Source organism: Manis javanica, chromosome 6 (assembly GCF_040802235.1).
Source record: "Manis javanica isolate MJ-LG chromosome 6, MJ_LKY, whole genome shotgun sequence".
Lineage (NCBI taxonomy): Eukaryota > Metazoa > Chordata > Mammalia > Pholidota > Manidae > Manis > Manis javanica.
In genome coordinates, this window is record NC_133161.1 from 48,627,828 (window position 1) to 48,648,398 (window position 20,571).

The 20,571-nt window shown below is 37.5% G+C and overlaps 1 protein-coding gene across 3 annotated transcripts in view; it reads right to left on the bottom strand.

The window, feature by feature from the left end:
• Positions 1 to 2,929: 2,929 nt before the first annotated feature.
• SNX10 (sorting nexin 10) overlaps positions 2,930 to 20,571 on the bottom strand; it is an 83,020-nt gene continuing 65,378 nt past the window's right edge. For all 3 annotated transcript variants that reach the window (XM_036990552.2, XM_036990553.2, XM_073238681.1), the window contains 5 exons: positions 16,123 to 16,209; positions 12,770 to 12,870; positions 12,252 to 12,350; positions 5,142 to 5,354; positions 2,930 to 4,689 (listed from right to left, as the gene is read on the bottom strand). In XM_036990552.2, coding sequence (XP_036846447.2) covers positions 4,608 to 4,689; positions 5,142 to 5,354; positions 12,252 to 12,350; positions 12,770 to 12,849 — 474 coding nt within the window. In that variant the 5' untranslated portion in view covers positions 12,850 to 12,870; positions 16,123 to 16,209 and the 3' untranslated portion in view covers positions 2,930 to 4,607. The remainder of the gene's footprint in view (positions 4,690 to 5,141; positions 5,355 to 12,251; positions 12,351 to 12,769; positions 12,871 to 16,122; positions 16,210 to 20,571) is intronic.

The following is a 20,571-nucleotide window of genomic DNA, read 5'->3' on the forward strand; positions in this document are numbered from 1 at the left end:
GCCGCTTTTTTCCAGGGCGAAGAACCCAGCTACGCTTCTAGGCCCGCAGCCTAATGCGCTGCGTGCTTGTCTATCCACGCCCGTTCCCCAGCCCCACACGCACGTATTAAACCTTGACCCAGGGCCGCTTCTGGACCCAGAGGCACGCGCTTCCACCCCAGCGGCTAGTTCCGGCACCTGGCGCCACTGTCCCTTCCCTCTCCAAACAGGGAGGTGGGTTAAAGCGACGGCACGTCCTCCCGGCAAATTTTAAAGGGCCTGCGGCGACTAGAGAGGAAAGGGGTCAACTAATGTGTGCGGTGCGTGCGGATAAAGCATTCGGCACGCGTGGGTTTCGCCCAGCCCGGCCGCGACCATTGGCCGCTCGGGGCTCCTGAGGCCTCGGCTACATCCACACCCGGGCGGCGCGTTGTCGCGCTCTCCCGGGCTGGGTGGCGGGGCCGGGGACCGCAGCGCCGAGCGAGCATCTTGCAGAACAAAAGCTCGGGTCCGGCCCTAGACTGGGAAACGCCAACACCGCCTCCTTCCCGGCTCCGGCGTGCCGAGCCCTCGCCATCCTTAAAGCCCAGCGGAGCGGCGGGGTCCCGCCTCCACGCGCGCTCACAAACCAGCGGGGCTCCTGCAAACCACCGAGCCCGAGGCCCGGAGAGTCACGGGTATTCAAAGCTCCTTCCAAACCAAACCCACCACCCAAGGACCCTGTGCATTATTTTTTATTATTTTCCAAGCAGCCAGAGTTGTCATGTTTTAATGACGGGGAGGGGGCCTCACGGCGCCCACGTTTGGAGCAGGTGGGGCAGGGGCGAGGGCGCTGCAGGTCTGTGCTGTAAATAGCTGTCTTTTTGCTGTTGTTGTTCCCACTCACCACCCGCCGCCCCCCTCCACCCGGGTTTTTTTTTCCTCTATCTTTCCGCGACGCAGTTGCTATGGGTTACCAAAGCGGTTGCCATGGGTTACCGGACCGAGGCCGGCTGGCTCGTTACCTGTCACCCAGTCGCCGCCGCCGCCGCCGGCGGAGCGGCCCGGGCGGGAGAAGGCGGGAGCGCGCGTGTGCGGGACGCGGCGCGGGGAGGTGGGCGCGAGCCGCCGAGGCGCCGCAGCCAACAGGCGGCCGAGGGTGCGGCCCCAGGAGCGCCACCGCCGGTGGGGTGGGGGGCAAGGCTATAAGGAAGACCCAGAGGTAAGAATCTAGCAAAAACACAAATTACCGCCCGGGCTGTGCCTCTGGCGGCCAAGACAAGCGGGGTGAGGTTTTGGTTGAATCTACACTTCTGGTGGGGGAGAAAGGGTATTTTCCTTTTTAGCATAAGCAATGTGCATAGTGGCTTTAGACCAGAGTTTAAATTCAGCAGAAAATTATAGCTTGATTTTTTTCTTCTCTTTTTCTCTGTATCATTTGAAAAGAAGTCTTTGGGATTTTGGAGAAAGAAAAGGATCATTAACTACCAGAGTTTGGGCAGCTAAAATAAATTAGTGACCAATGCACTGTTTTTAACAATGATTTAGAAAAGTTTCCAGCAAGAGTTAACAGCAATTTTGTCTTAGACAATTGTGACTCAATTGTGACATACATATGGTAAAGAACAGAGCCAAAATCCTTTGTAAATATTTCAAAGTTTAAAGAAACTGTTTATTTACACTCTAAAATCTTTGAACTCTATTCAAATGTATTTTCTTATGACCTTTATTTGCAAAGAAAATTGTATTTGGGCCTTGAATGTCAAGTTGCAGTAACTAATGTGAGACAGCATTTTGTATCTGAAAATGTGTTTATATATAATAAATTAGGAAAAGGTCTATATTCCAACACAAGCAGACAGCTGTATTGAAATAGTTTCCTCCATTGAAAAGATGCTTCATTGTATTCATAGGATACCAACTAAGCAATTTAATTATTAAGAGGAAAACTATTTAACCTTCTGTTTTGCTATTTTTGTCTTAAAATTTTAGAGGCCTTTCATGAAAAAGGGTCTTCTGTATAGCTGAAATACTGAAGACCTTATTGTACCACAGGACCTCAATAATGAATCCTTAGGTGCCAAAACACAAACTGAATTCAAAACGACATTAAATGTACTGTTCACTATAATGGTAATTATGAGTAAACTAAATGAATTTGTTTAAATTCTTAATAGCCATAAATGAAATTTTATTCTTTTACCTTAACTATCATAAAGTTATTACATTGCACATCACTTGTTTTTATTTAGTTATTCAATAGAATGTGAACTAGGCTTGAAAAGTTCCTGCAGGATATTTAATATTACTAAGAGACGTAGCTACTTAAATATTTCTGATTTTCCTTAGTAATTTTTAAAACTTGAAATTTTGACTAGAATCTAAATCACTTTTTACTTAGTAAGCTCTAACAGGTTGTTGACTTTCATTGTTGACACCTTTAGGTTATATATAAAACCAGTTCTCAAACAAAACACATAAAACTGGCTTTATAGGTGAAGAGTTTACCCTTTGCAGAATTAGCCAGGGAAATACAGTTTTGCTATTTATAAATCATTAAGCATCCGGGATTAGAACACTTTAAATTATTAAAAATAGTTTTAAGTAAACACCTATTTTATTTAGTTTACTTTGTTTAGTTACTTAATAATTATTTTCTTTTCCTAAAGAAAGCTTTATAAAAATATGCCAAAGAAAAGAAAGAGACAAAGCAAGAAAACCATTGGGGACTGAAGTTCATCTAAATATCTCAGCTCCAGGAAATCAGTTTTAAGAAGCCAGTGCTTAGATATCAAACCAACCAAACCAAGGCTAAAAGCTTCAAATGTGTACAACCACAGTGAATGCTAAACCAAATTTTACCGAAGTACTTCATTAAAAATTACTGGTCATTCAAAAAAACACTGAATTTATGTCTAAGTCAGAAGAAAAATATTCTCTTGTATAAAATAAGTGATCCAACAAACTAAACTTGATTTTTTCATGTTTAATGTGAAAACAATGATTCTCGTGAAGTTTACACACCACAGTAGTATCAGTATTGATGGCTATCTTACATCATCTAAAAATAATATGACAATTAGTGGCACACTACAGGCTTTTCCAAACTGCTAAAAAACAGAAATAACATGAATTCAAATACATATTGCCAAGGATCTAGGGATCACTCAAATGACTGGATAGCAAACTTTACTTGTTAGCAAGACAAAAAGAAATTGCTTTATTTCCTGTATTAAAATAATAAGTCTTAAATGATAAAATAACACAATTTAAGATACATTAAATCAAAATATTTACGAAGTTCAATAATGTTTTAGACCAAACATAAAACAAGAAGAAGAAATTAAGGAAATCATTCTTATTCTAAATTTAATTTTTTTTCTATGGGTTCTTAGTTACAGCATTTCCAAAGACTTTTTAATAATACAATAACTTTTAAACTCCTAGTTAAAATGAAAGGAGGTAACATTTAATTAAAGCAACAAGTTATCTCAGTTATGTGAAATTATCTATCTTCCTGTTAGTTTCAGAGATATTTTGTACCATTCAACAAGGAAGAAACGTGCATAATTATCTCAGGAAAATGCTGCCTCATCTGAAATTTGAAGTTCAATGTAGTTTATCTAAGACATTGTATCTTTGAGCATGGGAAAAAAAAGACATTTTATTAAATTATACATATAAGAAACGGCTTTTTAAAAATGAATGATAAATTCTGAAATGTAGTAAGTTGATACCCTTTTCTAAATTATGGAAATGTTTGCTGGTAAAATTAATTTCATAAGACCTCTAACTTAAACATATGTAATAAGTAACCATTACTGACACTGAAAATTATCTAGTGATAAGAAATTACACATTTAGTCAGAAAATAAATCATTAACCTGTAATTCTAATTACACAATGATAATGAAAACAAATGATTTGTTTCCAGAAACCATGTGTTAAAGCTGATTTTGGACAATGAAAATGTATTTCTGAATCTATATATTGCAAATGTAAGCAAAATTACTAGCACTTTTTCTGTTTTTTCTAAGATGTAAACATTATCTTAACATATCTCTATTCATAATACACATTCTCCATCTAAGCATGAAATAGAATACTGGCAAGTTAAACTTAAAATATTTCAAATGCCCAAAAGCAAAGCATTTTCCCAGTGCAGGAGAGGTACCCACAAAATATCAGCCGCATGTCTGAAAGAGGCAGTCTGGTCTCCGCTGTCAGTCTGCACAGTGGGTAAGATCATACTAGCTGTGTATACAGTAACACTGCCCCATTGATACAAGAAAGAATGTTCAATCTGGATTTTAAATGCTACATATTTACCTATCTTTTAAAACTCAATAAAACTAAGTAGGTTTCTTTAAACATATAAATCATTTCATTTAAGGATCTTTTTTTTTTTTACCAGTAATGTTTGCCTATAAAGAAGAGCATTGCATTCACAGGCTTTTAGCTTTTTACAGAAGCTTAGCAAAATAAGACAACATAAAAATACCACTAATAAACAACCCAATACCTTTAATAATTTAAATACCTAATATCATGACAGTGAGCTTTAGGTAAGAATATATTATCAGCAAGCTTTCTTCTCTATGACTGGACATAATTTGCTATTCCTAAAATGGTAACATTAGAATTATTTTTCAGGATTCCTGTGGAGCTGCGCTCATTTTACATCCATGTGAACTGCTGTCATCGCTACTATGTCCAAACCCAGAGGATGAACTGGAAAAGAAGAGAGGGGGAAAATAATAAAAAGAGGAAATTGGTTTTCACAACACACTCAAAGCCTGAGTAACAGAGGAGAACTTTAATTATCTCCAGTCACAAAGAGAGACAGGAAATTTGGACTTTTAATTAGCCATTTGGAGTGCAGTTGGATATTTTTTTAGCTAGATAATTTAAACGGGAATAATTCAAGTCTGACTAAATGAAAGTCACATAATCAGAATGCAGATAATTGAATTTCTACTGCATTCATTAATTCAGTGTGGAGGTGTGTGTGAAGACTACTATGATGAGCTGTCACAGCTCAATAAAATCTCAGTCAATTAATTTTTTCATTATCTTAGTATTATATCAAAAGAGTGAAGTGTGTGTATATATCTATACCCATGCCTATGTGCACTATGTGTTATATAAACACATATTCACTAAATTAAAATGCAAGGGAATACCTTTCTGAATCATAATCTATATCTTTTTCTTTTTTTCCTTCTTCATCTTCTTCAGGAAAACGTCTGTTCATCAAGGCAAACTTGTGGATGGCTTCTTCTACAGAGTACTTAGTCTGCCCAGAAACGCAAGCCTCCATGTCGTCTGAATTCAGATGGCTCTGCAAGAAGAGGTGAAGGCTGCTATCTGAAAGCAGAAGTGCGTTCTGTAGGACCCTATGTCACAGCAAAAGGAGAAATAATTGGTGAACAGGGATGGACGGTTATGGAGTAGGAGAGAGAAAAACATTAGAAATGTGCTACCAAAGTAATTTCTCTACTATGGCAAACTTTGCACCAATCAAAACTCTGCCTATTAAAGAGATGAAAGCATATGTTAACTTTTATTCAACTATTTGGAAATTTAGGTGAGTAAAAACATGAAGCTAATAGTTAAGAACATCTGTTAAAAGAATAAGTTCAGGGACATTTCTTCAATTTAACCATCTGTTGTGACCATGTGGATTAATTATGAAAATATTTTGCTTATAGTCATAGAAAATTATGCTACTTAAAAAAAATTTACTGGCAACCACCGAGTCGATTCTGTGATCTTTATTGGCTAGGCTGTCATGAAACATCAAAACCTTCAACTACTATTAAAAAGTAGATTAAAAAGTCAATATATTTCTCAGCATGTTTTACATTTAAAACTTTACAAGTAAAACATATTTACAAGGGCTCAGTTGAGAGGTGGCTTTTCTTGAATACCTAGAATTGACTAGAACTTTCTCCAAAATCTTCAGTAGCACTGTAAATCTATGCTGTTAAAATGAGCCAAAAAATAAAATCGTTCCCAGCCAATTTTACCATATATATTATTAAAATATGATGATTTTGTGGTAAGTACATACTAGCCTTCTCACATTCAAGATCAAAGTTTATAAAGAGAGTACAGACTTCAACTAGCACATCAGAACTACATGGAGGATTAAAAACTACCCCACAGCAAAATCCACACAGGCTCAAATTCATATTATCAGGGAATGTGGTTTTTTTCCCTGAAACGCAGGTCTTAGAACAGGCAATTTAAGTCAAAGTGGACCTTTATATTTAAATAAAAGTTGGTGCAAAGACTGTGATATATGATAATTTAGTCTTTCATAGTTTAGTAATCATATAACACAAAACACTAAGAACAGATATAGGGGACAAAACTAAAAACCTAAAACCCAAATATAATTTTGCACAACATGGGAGTTTTTATAAAGAGATTTGTGAAAAAGAGATTATGTATTTCGAACCAAATGAGCTGTACCTTGTATTCTGCATTTTTAAGCAAGTAATTAGAAAAGTAAATCTCTTTTGGCCATTCATATCAATTTTCTTAAAATACAGGGTCATTGAAAAATATAACAACATTGTGATATAAAATAAAACAGAATTATATCTTCAAGAAGGCAAATGTCTAAAAATGGTAGTATCAAAACCAAAATCTAGCTGTCCCCTTTGCTTCCATTGGGCTTACAAACGTAGTCTGATTAAATTTCTTTATTGGCCTCCTAAAGGGAAAAGGAAAACCTTTGTGCTTTCTTAAAAGGCAAAATCTTAAGCAAAGAAGCTAAATTCTCCCTCCATGTCCTCTGCCTTGGGCCCTCCCAGAAGATGGCCACAGCACGTAATAAAGATTAGTTTACCAGGTATAAGCAGTAAAGTAGTAAATCCTTGTTGCTACTCTTTGAGATTTATTTTCTACATTTACAAATGTTTACCACTCTTGTTTTAAATACTTCAAATCAAGAAAAGATTTATATAGCAACAACCCATCAATATTAACTTGCATTTGCTGTGAAGTTTGAAGAGTGTTTCCTGTACGCTTCTGCCACTGGTTTCCTGCCAGCCATGGTACAAGTAACTGTTCATAGGATTATACTGACTGCTTTATTTCTGTTGGAAATGTGTTTTATTTTCTTTATAAAATAATGGGTAATCTTTAAAATTGATTTTAGATGGTTCAAGGCATTACGCTACAAAAGTAATGAGCACTAATGCCAATGATATTGGACACAAATTCATTTTAGCTTTATTTCATGTCTAAAGCAATTCTACTGAGCCTTGAACTGCTCACGCGCTGTTATTAACTTGCTAGTAACCTAACACATGGGTACAGCAAAAAGTGATCAGAGTCCAGGCTGATCAGGACCTCAAGGCTACTGTCCTTTTTCTTGAGCTATAATTCAATTTCCAATTTTACTGTACATTAGACTCATTATTTCCCAGTGTGTTCTTTTCTGCTTAATACTGCCACCTGGAGGACACACAGGTGAAAAGCAAGAGGGAACAGGGTACACTCAGCTCACAATCCTAAGTGGGAGAAGGATGTGGCTGGAACTTCCAACACCCACACAGGCCCAAAGTGCAAAAACAGTACGTCTGCTAGACACGGTTTTGGCTTTCTGACTTCCCTGCCTGGCTAGATAAATTTATGCCACTGTGCTCCATGGTGTGAGTTTTAAATGAGCAAAAAACAATTTGTAAGATATTTATGATTTTTTCCCAGTCAGATATCTCATTCCAAAATTTAAAGAAACAGAAACTTTGAGTGTTTTCCCATCTGGTTCAATGAGCATAACTAGTTCATTTTAAGTAATATCTGCTCTACTGTATTTCAGAGAGTGTTGTAACTGCTGTCATTATATTAAATCCTATTTTTGCCACATTTTCCACAAACAAATCCAATAGCACATAAACAATTTCAAACTTAATATAAAGAGTACTTTGTAAAACAGTCAATAAAATGTCATATTTATAAGCCTCCATAAAAATAAACGTATATAATTTTCAAGGCTTTATAAAAGGAACAAAAAAAAGCTTCTAGAATTTTAAAGGAATTTCTGAAAAGATATTTACAATGTGTCAAAAGCTATTCCTTTCCCCCTAACAACTTTAAACTAAATAAAGCAAAACATGTTTTCCCCTTGGACACAGTTGCAAATCTGCTTTCCTCAACATGATTTTAATTCCACCTGTTTACCTCTTGCCATGAGAAAATAATAAAACCTACAAATCTTTACTGAAGACATTCATGATTTGTGTTGTGGTGCCCTCTATTGAACACAAAGACTTATAAAAATTGTGCATGTGTGTGTGTGTGTGTGTGTGTTCATGTATAAAAAGTAGCTGTAGGGTTTCCATGGTATCCTTCTATAAAATATTATATTATTCCTTACATTTTTAAGAAACACAAAACTGTGATAAAAAAGTCTATACTGTAAGGTAAATGTAATTATATTAATGGGATGGATTCAGTAAAATAGGAAAGCTGGCTCCCATTTGTGATACCAATCAAACATAACTACCAGAGTTTATAAATTTAGTCTATAACTTTCTTTTCCCCTAACTATTAGTTAGAAGTGACTTATAGTTTATAACCAGCCAAAGGGGAAAATCCAAAAGTGGGATTGTAGCCAAGATTGAAGGAAACTTACTGTATTTGAAAAACCCCACCATCATACCAAATTTAGCTAGCACTAAAGAGTTCTGCTAACTATAAACTCGCCATTTCCTGGGATTAATATAGAGCCTACACCTTTCCCATAATTTCTTTGTCTAGAAATTGAGATGATAGTCAACTCCTAATAGCTGTGGGCATTCAGATAAAAATATGTAAAAAGCTAAAAATACAGCATGTTCAATAAATGGCATAAATTAGTATTTGCTACCTAGTTAAAGAAACAACTTGCTAATTCCTTTGTGAAAATTAGCCTAGATATGTATTTTGCTATTAAATATGTATTATTTCATAAATTACCTTAAAAATGAAAAAAAGTATATTAAATATATGCACATATGCACAAAGACAGCAACACTTTGGTTTCATGGGGTTTGACTATATTTAGTGCTCTTGGTTCACAACTTCAAAACTTACATAAAAAACAAATTTTAAAAGTACACTAAAAAAGTCAGGCAGAAAAAGACAAATACCAAATGATTTCCCTCATTTGTGGAGTATAACAACGAAGCAAAACTGAAGAACAAAATAGCAGCAGACTCACAGACTCCAAGAAGGGACTAGTGGTTACCAAAGGGGAGGAGGGGTAGAGAAGGGTGAGTGGGAAGGGAGGGAGAAGGGGATTGTGGGGTATCATGACTGGTGCACAAGGTGTGTGCAGGGTCACAGAGAAGACAGTGTAGCTCAGAGAAGACAAATAGGGACTCTGTGGCATCTTATTATACTGATGGACAGTGACTGAAATGGGGTATATGGGGGTGGGGGGGAATCTCAATAATAAGGGAATAACCACATTGTTTTTCTTGTGAAACCTTCCTAAGAGTATATATCAATGATACCTTAATAAAAATAAATAAATAAATAAAAGTACATTAAAAATCTACAATACAAACATATTTTCTGCCTCTCAATTTCCTAAAGTCCTCTACAAATAAACAAGGTACAGGCTATTGATGGTGGTCCTTCATAACTGGTAACCAATGGGGCCTCAGAGAATGTCAAACTGGGGTCTGGGCACAGTGCCGAGATGGCTGATTTGCATGTTGCATCCAGTTTCCCAAAGTGGGCTTGGTCTGGGGGGACACCAAGGGCCAACATGGGAAGTTGCTACTTCTACACCAACTAGACAAGGAACAGGAGAGCTCTGCATTAGAATCTGAGGGACACAGGAAGGAGGATGGGGAGGATAAGAGGGACCACAGTATTAAGTCGTTTAAGTCAGGCCTGAATCTAACCATGTGATATTAGGCTCACTGCTTCCTTCATGTTCAAACCACGTAAAAACATCAACTTTCATTTTTAATGTAAAGCATCAGCTTGGAGACTAATGTTCACACACTTTGATGGAACAAATAACATCACAAGAGAACTTGGCGTCTGTTCTATGATTTGACTCCTGGATGATAATCCAGATCCAATTTTAATAATCCCACCCATCCTTGTATGAATATAGTACTTCCCCACTAGAACAGAAGCTTCACAAGGATGAGGATTTGTGTGCATTTTGTGCAGTCTTATTTCCCCACTACCTAGCCTGGCCCAAATTTGTCACTTAATAAACAGGTTTTCAGAGACCCTTCTGATACATCATCCAACTGACCCAACCACCCAAGTGAGGTCAGCAATGCATGTGTTACATTACCACACTCTTTACAGCAAAGCAAGGTACAGTGGAATTAAGTGACTTTTTCAAGGTCATATAGCCAGAAAAATTTAGGAACCAAGATTCATGGGAGACCCAGACCCTAGCTTCTTGAGCTTCTGATCCAGGACACTTTCCACTGTGAGATCTGCATCAAACCCAATCAGCAAACAGCCAAAAGACACAGCATGCAAGAATACTGGAGCATAAGCATAACCCTGCTATGGCCTAATGACACTCACTCAGTTATTGATTTGGTAGACCAACTGTGGAAGGAAAGGTGGTGCTCAAGACAATGAAGTGATTCCTTCTCAAAAACATATGCCTTGCACTTAACAAGCAACTTAAATACAGAGATGCATGCTATCCTTTGACCTCAAATAAGGAGACACCACTACAGAAGACAAGCAGCTCCCCAGTGCTGAAAAGGACTGCAGGATTTGGCTGTCCCTGTGCAGGCCTCACTGGCAACAGCCAGTCTGCAGCTTCCCGGAGCAGCATCTGGAGTGACAGACCACCCTGCAAACTCAGACTGCAGGGACCATGACTTAAGGGAGAAGCCATCAACCACCTGGGTCTCACCCAGACAATAATTAAAACTGGAGATGTCCCCAAACAGAAAGGGAAGAAACAACTGTCCAGGTTTTTATTCTGTCATGCTGTGATACCCAGAAGAACACCACTATAATGTTTTCTGAGTACGTGGCTCAGTTAATCGGTTCTTCTTGCCTCTTGTCATTTTTACTCCTCTGGCTGTTTTTTCTTTTCCTACTCTCCCTCAGTTTATAACCTTGGATGTTTTGTTATGTTTCCACGACCCCCTTCAAAGAAAGGCACTCTATCAATCTAATATTAAATAAATATTAATATTCATGTGCATACTTAATACCCAAACCCCTTATGAGTGAGCCATATGGGGAGAAGGCAGTATATTATTTCAGGATAGCTTTAAGATACCATGTACGGAACTCAAAAGGAGATTACTCCAAATTCTAAAACCTAGTAGAAAAGAGAGTTCAGGAGATTGGGTCCTGAATTCATGTCATGTGACAGCCTATTTCCTTATCTATGAAATAGGTAGGTAGAAAAATTAGCTCAAAACCATTTTATGTCTAAGCGCATGAAGATAATATTGGCTAATACTTAGATATCACACATTATATGCCAGACTGTTGTAAGTGCTTTAATCTATTAACTCATTCCTCTCTATAACCTTATAAGGGAGGTACTACTTTAGCCCCATTTTATAGATGAGAAAACACAGGCACATAGGAAATAAAAGAAAAGCCCAACCACCAGAAGTTAAGTAGCAGACCCAGAATTTGAGCCCAGGCCATCTGGCCTCAGAGTCTGTATGCAAACGCATGTGCTATTCCCTGGGATGAATATTCCAGTATTCCAGAATGGGGAAAAAAGAAATGAAAGAAATGTAAATTCAAGCCACTTCCATTGCAGTACCTACTAACACCAGGTAATCCAGAGATGATAATTCACTGAGACTATTCAGACACCAATCAAGCCCTTTACAAACATTCCGTCTAAAGCGCAGAGTTAAACTAGTCATTAAGAGATGCCCAAAAGAGTATCAGCAGCCCATGTAGAGCTGATTGTAAATAGAGACAGTTTTTAAGAAATATCATTTTTAATAAGGCATATTTGTTTCCTAGAATACTTTTCTTTTGTCAGCTAAACTCGCAAGCAATTTGGCTCTGAATTAAAGCTTAAGGGATCATAGATTTATTATGTGACTCAATTAGTTCATTGTTTTCTTTCAGGAAAATTTGTCTGAAATACGCACCATATGATATGAGCCACAAGATGGTGTTCTAATACAGGAAATGAACTACTGAGCTTGACACTAGAGAAGATTATTAGCACTTCAAAAACAGTACTGTTCTCCCCAACATGATCATGCAACACTCAACTCTTGCAAAGTACCTTGCTCACATCTGTCCAGCAGCAAGAACTTCTGGATACTTACTTTCTGAGGAAATCTTCCAAACCCTGACGACGTTGATCAACATGCTGGCGATTGTTCATGTTGAAAAATAGGTTCTTAGATGGAAGTTCCGGCAGTTGTCTTACGAGAAAGAAAAAAAAGTCAATCATCAAATCAAGGTGGTCTAGTTCCAGAAATCCTTCAAAGGAAAGCAAATTATACATGATAATTATTGCACAACTATCATATAGTTATATATATATGTTATGTGTTTTATTTATATATGATTATATAATTAAGGTACGAGAAAATTAACTTAAAAAAACATTTTAAAACATTTTTAGGGCTTTCATGATCTAATACTCAAAAAGTTGATGGAATTCAAGTGATAAATTTTGAAGTCAGATGCAGTAGCCACAAAACTAACTAAAGCTATATATATATATGCTACAATCAAGAAGAAAGCATATAAAATTCTCCATATTTAACACATATCAAATTTTAAAATACTGAATATAATAATAATAAGGTCCCCTCAGGATACTCTTTAAATCACTTACACCAGCAGTGCATTACTTTGGAGTCTCTGCCTCAGCCACACAAATTCTCTGTATCTTCTTCGTACGCAGGATGTTTTCATGGTAAAACATATGCTATTGGTCTGTTTAAGGAAAAAGAAAAATACAAGTCTCAGTTGAGGAAAAAATGCTTTTCTTATAACTCATTATATACCCCTGATATTCATTTTAAAAAAATACAAACAGGATTTTAAAAACCACAAGTACATCTGCACTGACACCAGACTCAAATCTTGCACATAGCCCACCAATATAACACCCTCTGACATAAATGATCAGTACAGTCCTGGGGCGAGGCATGACCCAGTCATTCATTCCCTGAGTCCTGAAGGAGCCTTCTGCTCACCTCTTACCACTGGTTTCAAAGACAAATCATGAAAATTAAACAAATTCTGGAGCATTAATGTCCAGTAAGAACTCAGGATCATCCACTGTATTTTACCACTATCCATCTAGCTGTGAAACTGGAGAAGCCTTTAGGGATAGAGACACCTTTTTACGGTCCTTGGTGACATCAAAGAAGACGTCATGTCCTAGACATGGCCACCACTACAGATCAGACAAATCACCAGGAACCCTGAGGTGACTTTTAAACAAGAGAACATTTCCCTTCTCTACCAGACATGCAAGGGTGATTCGAGTTAGAAGTGCATGGACCTGCATCCATGTGGGGGCCGATTCCACCCCAAGCTCTGCTTCAGGGCAAATCACTTCCACTCCAGTTTCCTGAATGGTAAAATGAGGATCAAACAGCACAACCTAATCATAGGGTGGTTGTGAGGACTAACAAAAAGCACTTGGGAAATGTTATCTTATCAGTATTATTATTAGTTACTGGGTATTGGTTCCTTTCCAGCTACTAGGGCAGACTTGGGAAAAGCCACTTTCAAAAGTCTCATCCTGAGCAAAACCGTAATGCTCCTCTTTTGTAAACACAAGACTGGTAAACAATGTGTGGTTCTCCTTTGGGTAAAACAAAAGACTGGCAAATATTTGTCTGTTGGTTTTGTAAGAGGATCTGTATCCTCTATATTTATTTCTAGATTCTATTTCACAATCTTTACATTTCCCAATAAGAATTTTTTGTCCCTAAGATTGGTATTATTTAAAAACTGTAATTATTCCACCAACTTAATAAGCATCTAGCAGTTGTTTTCCTTGGGAAATGTGATTATGTACATTAGTTCTTAAACTGTTTCCATGAAATGTATGGTACAATGTCTGGTATTCCCAAAGTTTGTAAAGTTCAGAAAACCTCAGGCTACAGAGAGGTTAAGAAACCTGCCCCCAAAGTAATTCCTGGTCTAAACCCATCATCTTTGATATGGCAGCAAAACACACTGGATGGAGTTAGTGGCACAGTAACATTCTGTATGTGGATTTCAAAGCACCCCAGGGTCTCACTCAAATGTGATCCTTGAGGACTAAGACAGCAGAATTAGTGCCCTAACAAGGCTTGGGCAGGCACCTCTCAATGCTTGCTCCCCTGAGTCCCAGCCACTGCAGGAACTCCCCATGCCTCAGGTACAGACCCAGACTATTTCAACTCCCCCACATTTCTCTGATAGAATCATTGCGCAAGTCAATAACTGGAGATCCATCTGGCCCCTACACTAAACGAAGATCTATCCTTAAGTCCTTCATTTGCAGGACGAGTTCAGGAGAGTATATATGACAGAGTACCCACCCTGTTAAGTGCACTAGTTTAAAATTCCAAGTAAATGCAAAGATTTCAGGAGTTACCTGATATCATTTCCCTTGTGGTTAATTTAAACGGGTTTAACACCAGCTTTCCTACCTGTGAAGCTCTAAGGGTACAGCGCCTAAGCAAGGCTGATTAGGACTCTGCAGTCCCCACTCCCTCCATTACTAATAGTACAACAGGTGGAAGCCTCCTCAGGCCCAGACTACACTGAGATCACTATTTTATAAAATTCTTCTAAATCTATTTGCTTGTTTCTGCTGTCTACCAAGCCCAGATTTATTCATTGTCAATTTAATTAGCATTTTAGAGAAATGCCAGACCACCACCAAATAATATTTGTAGAACACATCATTTGTGGCTCAAGATGAACATTTCTGAATCCACATCTATTTCCATAGCAGAGAAAAATCTATTCATTACCTCCCTGAGGATATTTAAATTTCATGCCTACCATAAAGTGTGTGATTAAGGACCCACAAATTTTTTTTAAGGAAGTTAAAAAGGCAACTAAAAAATGTCATCTCATTTTAAACGCTTAGTATTATATACTCGTGTTATAACTGTCCACACAGAATGCATACCTGGTGTGACATTATGAGTAAAGCCAAAACAAATTCAAAATACAAAGCACACCCTGGCAATGGCCTTCAACACAATCATCACAAAAGCAATTCTGAGTTTTTTACTTTGTTTATATTCTAAGTTGGGGAACCTTGAAAAAAGAAAAGAAAAAATAAGGAAAAAAAAAAGATTTATGGCTGGTGATTGGACATCCAAAATACCAATTCAGATATTTACAATGGGAAGATTAAAGGTGGCTAAATATTACTTCACTTGTGCTATGTAGTCACAGATAAAATCTAAGTCAGTTTCTATGTCCCCAAGAGAGGTCTGAACTCAATCAGATGGGAAAAGTGACTATCTTCATGATCAGGGAACAATAAGCTATGACCTGTGGGCCAAATCCAACCTGCCACTTGTCTTTGTAAATAAAGCTTTATTGGAATACAATTACACTGACTCATTTATTGTTGTTTATGGCTGCTTTCACCCTGTAACAGCAGAATTGAGTCATTTTGAGAGAGACTGTATGGCCCACAAAGCTGAAGACATTTACTACCCGGTCCTTTACAGAAAAAGTTTGTTGACCCTTGTTCATCATAGTCTTGGAAGGCCACATACCACACAACATTGCTCAAGGGATTATGATACCGTATTATTTCCAAATAAAGTACATCATGTCTAGTTATTTACTTATACTAATAACTCAGAATCTGACAAAGGGAAAATAATTGCACACATTCATTTCCTTTCTTATTCCACATAAAAAACAAGGTACATCTCTTTTCTGGAGAACTCTACAACCTCTCAAAACTTAAGATTCATCAGTCAGTATATTATCCAGAATTATGCTAAAGAGATCATAAAGAAATATCATTAATGAGCTATAAATACTCTTCAACAGTGAATATTAGATGTATCCACATCTTCATATATGAAGGCAATGAACATTAGAGTATTACTATTAACAAAGATATAATAAGAAATTCAAATAAGTAATATTTCAACTTTAGAAACCATGACCACAAAAATTACTATGATTTCTATAGACTATTAACTACATACTTACGTGAATACATATCTCATAGTCAATGTAAGAATGCCAAAAGTCCTCTTTCTGAATCCTAGGATCTCGAACCCAGACACTTACAAATTCCTGTAAGGGCATCACAAACAGAGAAACGTATTTCAGAATTGCAAGTAGGGATAGAAAGAGCAGAGAAAAATGACTATACTAGTACAAAACTGAAATGAACTTTAACCAATGTGATTGTAATCCTTTGAAAAACAAGAAGTAAAATGAATGAATCAGGCACCATAGGAAGTCCAAAAAAACACTTTTGCCACAAATGGAATTTTTTAAATAATGCAAAACCAAGCTGGCTGCACTTTTGGCTGGTTTTACAAGTTCTGTAAAAACAGTAAGAAAGTATACTCTAAAACTGATTTCTAAATTTTAATCTTGAAAAAATAGGTTCACATTTTTCTTGAATTTTAAAAGTGATGATTCCTTACTTTTGTCTTCTCTATAAATTAAAACCTGAGGTCCAGGTCCTGCCTGATAAATCACTTCTTAGAACACAAATAAGAAAAAGCAGCAAAGGTCATGTGAAAAGCAAGCAAGGAGAGTTGAAAATGACTTTGTGTATGCACCCCAGCCTTATAAGAATGAGCAATAGTAACATTAATAGAAAGATGAACACCTTTTACATAACTTTTCTATTTTTAAAATATACTTTCCCATACAGAAGATCATTTCACCTGCATAACCTCATGTTATAGGTCAGCTAGAGATGTTAAAAAAAATACATAGTGGAGAATTTTGTTTTTTTAAACATGAATAGGAAACATCTAAAATAATACTTTCAAAAAAGTGATTGTCACTAAATAAGTTTAGTTTAAAAGCAGGAAAATGTGTACAACAAAAAAGTGTTATGTTTGTCATGATAGATCTTAAAGTATAATTTATTATTCATTTGGTGATTATAAATGTGTAGTTGAATTTAATTTTAAATATTTGTGTTTAAAAAAGGAGGGGTTCTAAGGCTGAAATTTTAGGCATTCTTGCTGCTTCACTCTGGTACATTGAGAGGCAAACCTATAAATGCTCTAGGGCAGAAGCCAAAGAAAGACTATGGGTTCTCTGGACAAAGCACCTCCATTCTAGCAAGCAGACAATAAAATGAGAATTTTCAGTAGAGAAGATTTTTAAAAAGAAATAGTCCACATTCCCTGAAAATAACTTTTTCTACCTATCAAGTTTCACCTTGGAAGGTAAAATACACTTTGTTCTTGCATCTGAGACTTCTGCCCCACTGACTGACCTCAGTATACAGGTTATGAGTTAATGGTTCCAAAGTCGTATTTTAAAATCTTTTCATTATATCTTTTTAAAGTCATTTAGACAACAGACAATAAAAACAAGATAACGATATAGCAATGCTCTAAATGTTTTGGCCATTATTTCTCAAAAGCACATTTGAAATAATAAGAAAGACTATAAAAGTAACTGTCAAAACAAAGTCTCTAATAGCCCTCCTTACATGTAGTGTGACTGGATCAGGGATAAAGGAGTTCTGCACAGAGATGGAAACTGAAGCAAAACACAGGTACCCTGCCCTAGTCTGTACACACCTCACTTCCGTCCCTTGTCAGAATGTGTGTGTATGCATGTGTAACTCATTTTCCTGCAGTACTTTGCACACACACAGACAGTTCTTAGAAGGAACGAAGCAATCAGCAATAAGTCAGTGATCAGAAGGACAAATAGGTTAGAACAGAAGACCAGAGTCCAGAGTAGCCCACGCTTACCCTTCCAAATCTCCCCCCCCACCACACGCAGGGCCGCATTCTGACTTCCATGGGCCCTCAGAAGTTTTGCTTTCATGGGCCCTTTTAGCCACACAAAAAAATATTAAAAATCATACTTTATGATTACATGCCATAAAGATGAATATAGCAATATTACATATTAAAATATTTTTATCTCAAAGTTCATTTTGTTTTTCAGATTTTAGAAGATATTAAGACATTTTTTGTGCCCCTACAAGCAGTATTGGCCCCAGGCACAGTGTCTAATGGAGAAATGGGTGGAGCCTACACTGGGCAAGGCAGAATGTTGACAACAGCTGACAGAGCATCATGCCCCCACTTTAGCCAGAAGGCTCCTAGTCATCAGGTCACATGTAATCCATGCTCACTCACAGGGTGCTGCCAGCTCCACTTTTCCACTGGAGAGGCAGAAGTTCCTCAATATACCATAAGGAAAATTAAATATTTCCAACAGTTTGATATTCCATATTAATAGAGACATGCATCTGTTACTGAAAGAGTAGGCCTTTACACAGAGTCTACAAAAATGAAAAGACAAAGAAACCCATTCGTTGATTTGCTACAAATGTGTGATTTAAAAAATAAATGGTTTCTGAACTAAAACTATAAAATCCACAGTTACCAAAGTGTCACATACCCCCCAACCACTCAGCATCCTATTATTCAGTGATAGTAATGACAGTAGTTCTGAAAAAAGTCAGGATTTTTTCCCCCTATTTATTTGCTATTGCCCAGTTGATAAACATAAGCTTTGAGTAACATGTCCCTTTTCATGGAAAGACATTGAATTTATGGTCACAAGACTAAAGGTAAATTCTGATTCTCCCACTATCTAAATTATGAAATTATTCACTGAGACTGCTTCCACAACTGGAAAATGAGAATAATGCTTGTCTAACCTATCTGTTTGAAGAATCAAATTACAAAATATTGCTAAAAGCACTGGGAAATTTCTCAGTAAGTGCTACGTGAATGCAAAGTATTAATACATAGAGAGGAAAATGCTTATCACCCAAAGTATTAAGGTCTTCCCAGCAGCACTGGCCATAAGCAATGAAGACAAGCTAAACTAGCTACATATCTTTTTTTAAAGTAAAAATTCTTAAGAATCCAGTAGCAAACACCCTAACACTGTACTTTTTCAGTGAAAGGCAGAGTGATCTAAGGATTTCACAGGACTTGCTCAAAACAAGCCCTTCATAATATTGTAAAAGGAATGGACAGCAAAATGCAAATTACAGTAAATAATCTCTTTTCTTCCTGGAAATGCATTGGAATTCTCAGACTTTACCATTACTATCATTCATTAGGTCTCATCTTTACGTAGGCAAGAGTATGTTGAATACATATTCCAAAACCATGCTGGAAAAAAATGTCTTCTAAGAGCACAGCAATGCATTGTAAACGCACACTCAAAATTAACTATGCTGCTAAGACTCCAAATATTTTTTCAATCCCGTAACTCTTTAACTTGGTTGGGGTGCTAACTATCACTATTCTTCTATGGAAAGAATTCTTCCTTCTTGATCTCTTAAACACTGCCGTGGCCCTGAGAGCCACCCCAGGCTGCCGCTCTTCACACCCCATTGCCCTTCCAGGGTGGCCTCCTCCAGACACAGGGTTTCAAGCACCCAGCACGGGCTGATGATTTCATGTCCATTCGAGCCCAGGCACCTCTGCACGCATCCCGCCTCTTGCCTAGACTGCTCCATTTGAGTCCCACAAGCATGAAGTCCATACCCTTTCCCTATAACCTCCAACAAGAAACCCAGTTACCCCAGACTTCTTTGACTCACCTCTGAAATACACACCGACCAAGTCCTCCAGATTCACCTTCCTTTGAGCCACCCACAGTTGTATTCCTCTGCTACTGCTCTGGTTTAGGCACTGCTTGTGCAACATTAATGCAAGAGCTGCTAATTGATCTCTGGGCCTGTATCCAATTCATCTCCCATACTAGACAAGAATGGCTCCAAAGCACATATTTGATTATGTCATTTTCCTGCTGAAAATCCACAAAAACCTGCCCCATAACCTTCAAAACCAAGTGCAAACTCCTTAGCTAGGACAATATAGCCTTTCATGATTTTCACTCTATCTCCAAAGGCTAAGCTTAGGTCCCCATACACAACATGCCAGTCACACCTCCATGCTTTTAAATACGTTTTTCTCTCTCCCTGATCTGCTTGTTCCTACACTACTTTCTGCTTTTTTCTTCTCCATCATCATCTTCTTTCTTTCATGTTCTGCTAACTCTAACTCATTTCCAAAATGCAACTCAGACTCTGGAAATCCTTCTGGAATCCCTCTGGAAGTCTTCAGATTCACCAAGTCTGATTAATCTGACCCTCCTCTGAGCCCCTAATGCCTCTGGGCACACCTTGGGCACTGTCCCAGCTCCTCCCCTTACTGTACTGTAATTACCTTAGGCCTCCTCTATGAGATGTTAAGCAACTTTAGGGTAGCTCAGGCAGTTCTATTGGCTACAGTGCCTGGAGCATCCAATGCATTCCATTAATATCACCTAATTACCAAATGAATGCCTGCAGGAATGAATGAACTGCCTTCCAGAAAAAAAAAAAAAGATGAGATCAAAGTTCAGTTGAAATAACATCTCATCCACTTGGGTTCCTGGACTCCATGAATTAATGGTAAGTTATTCAGCAACTGGTCTAAAGTTTATCTT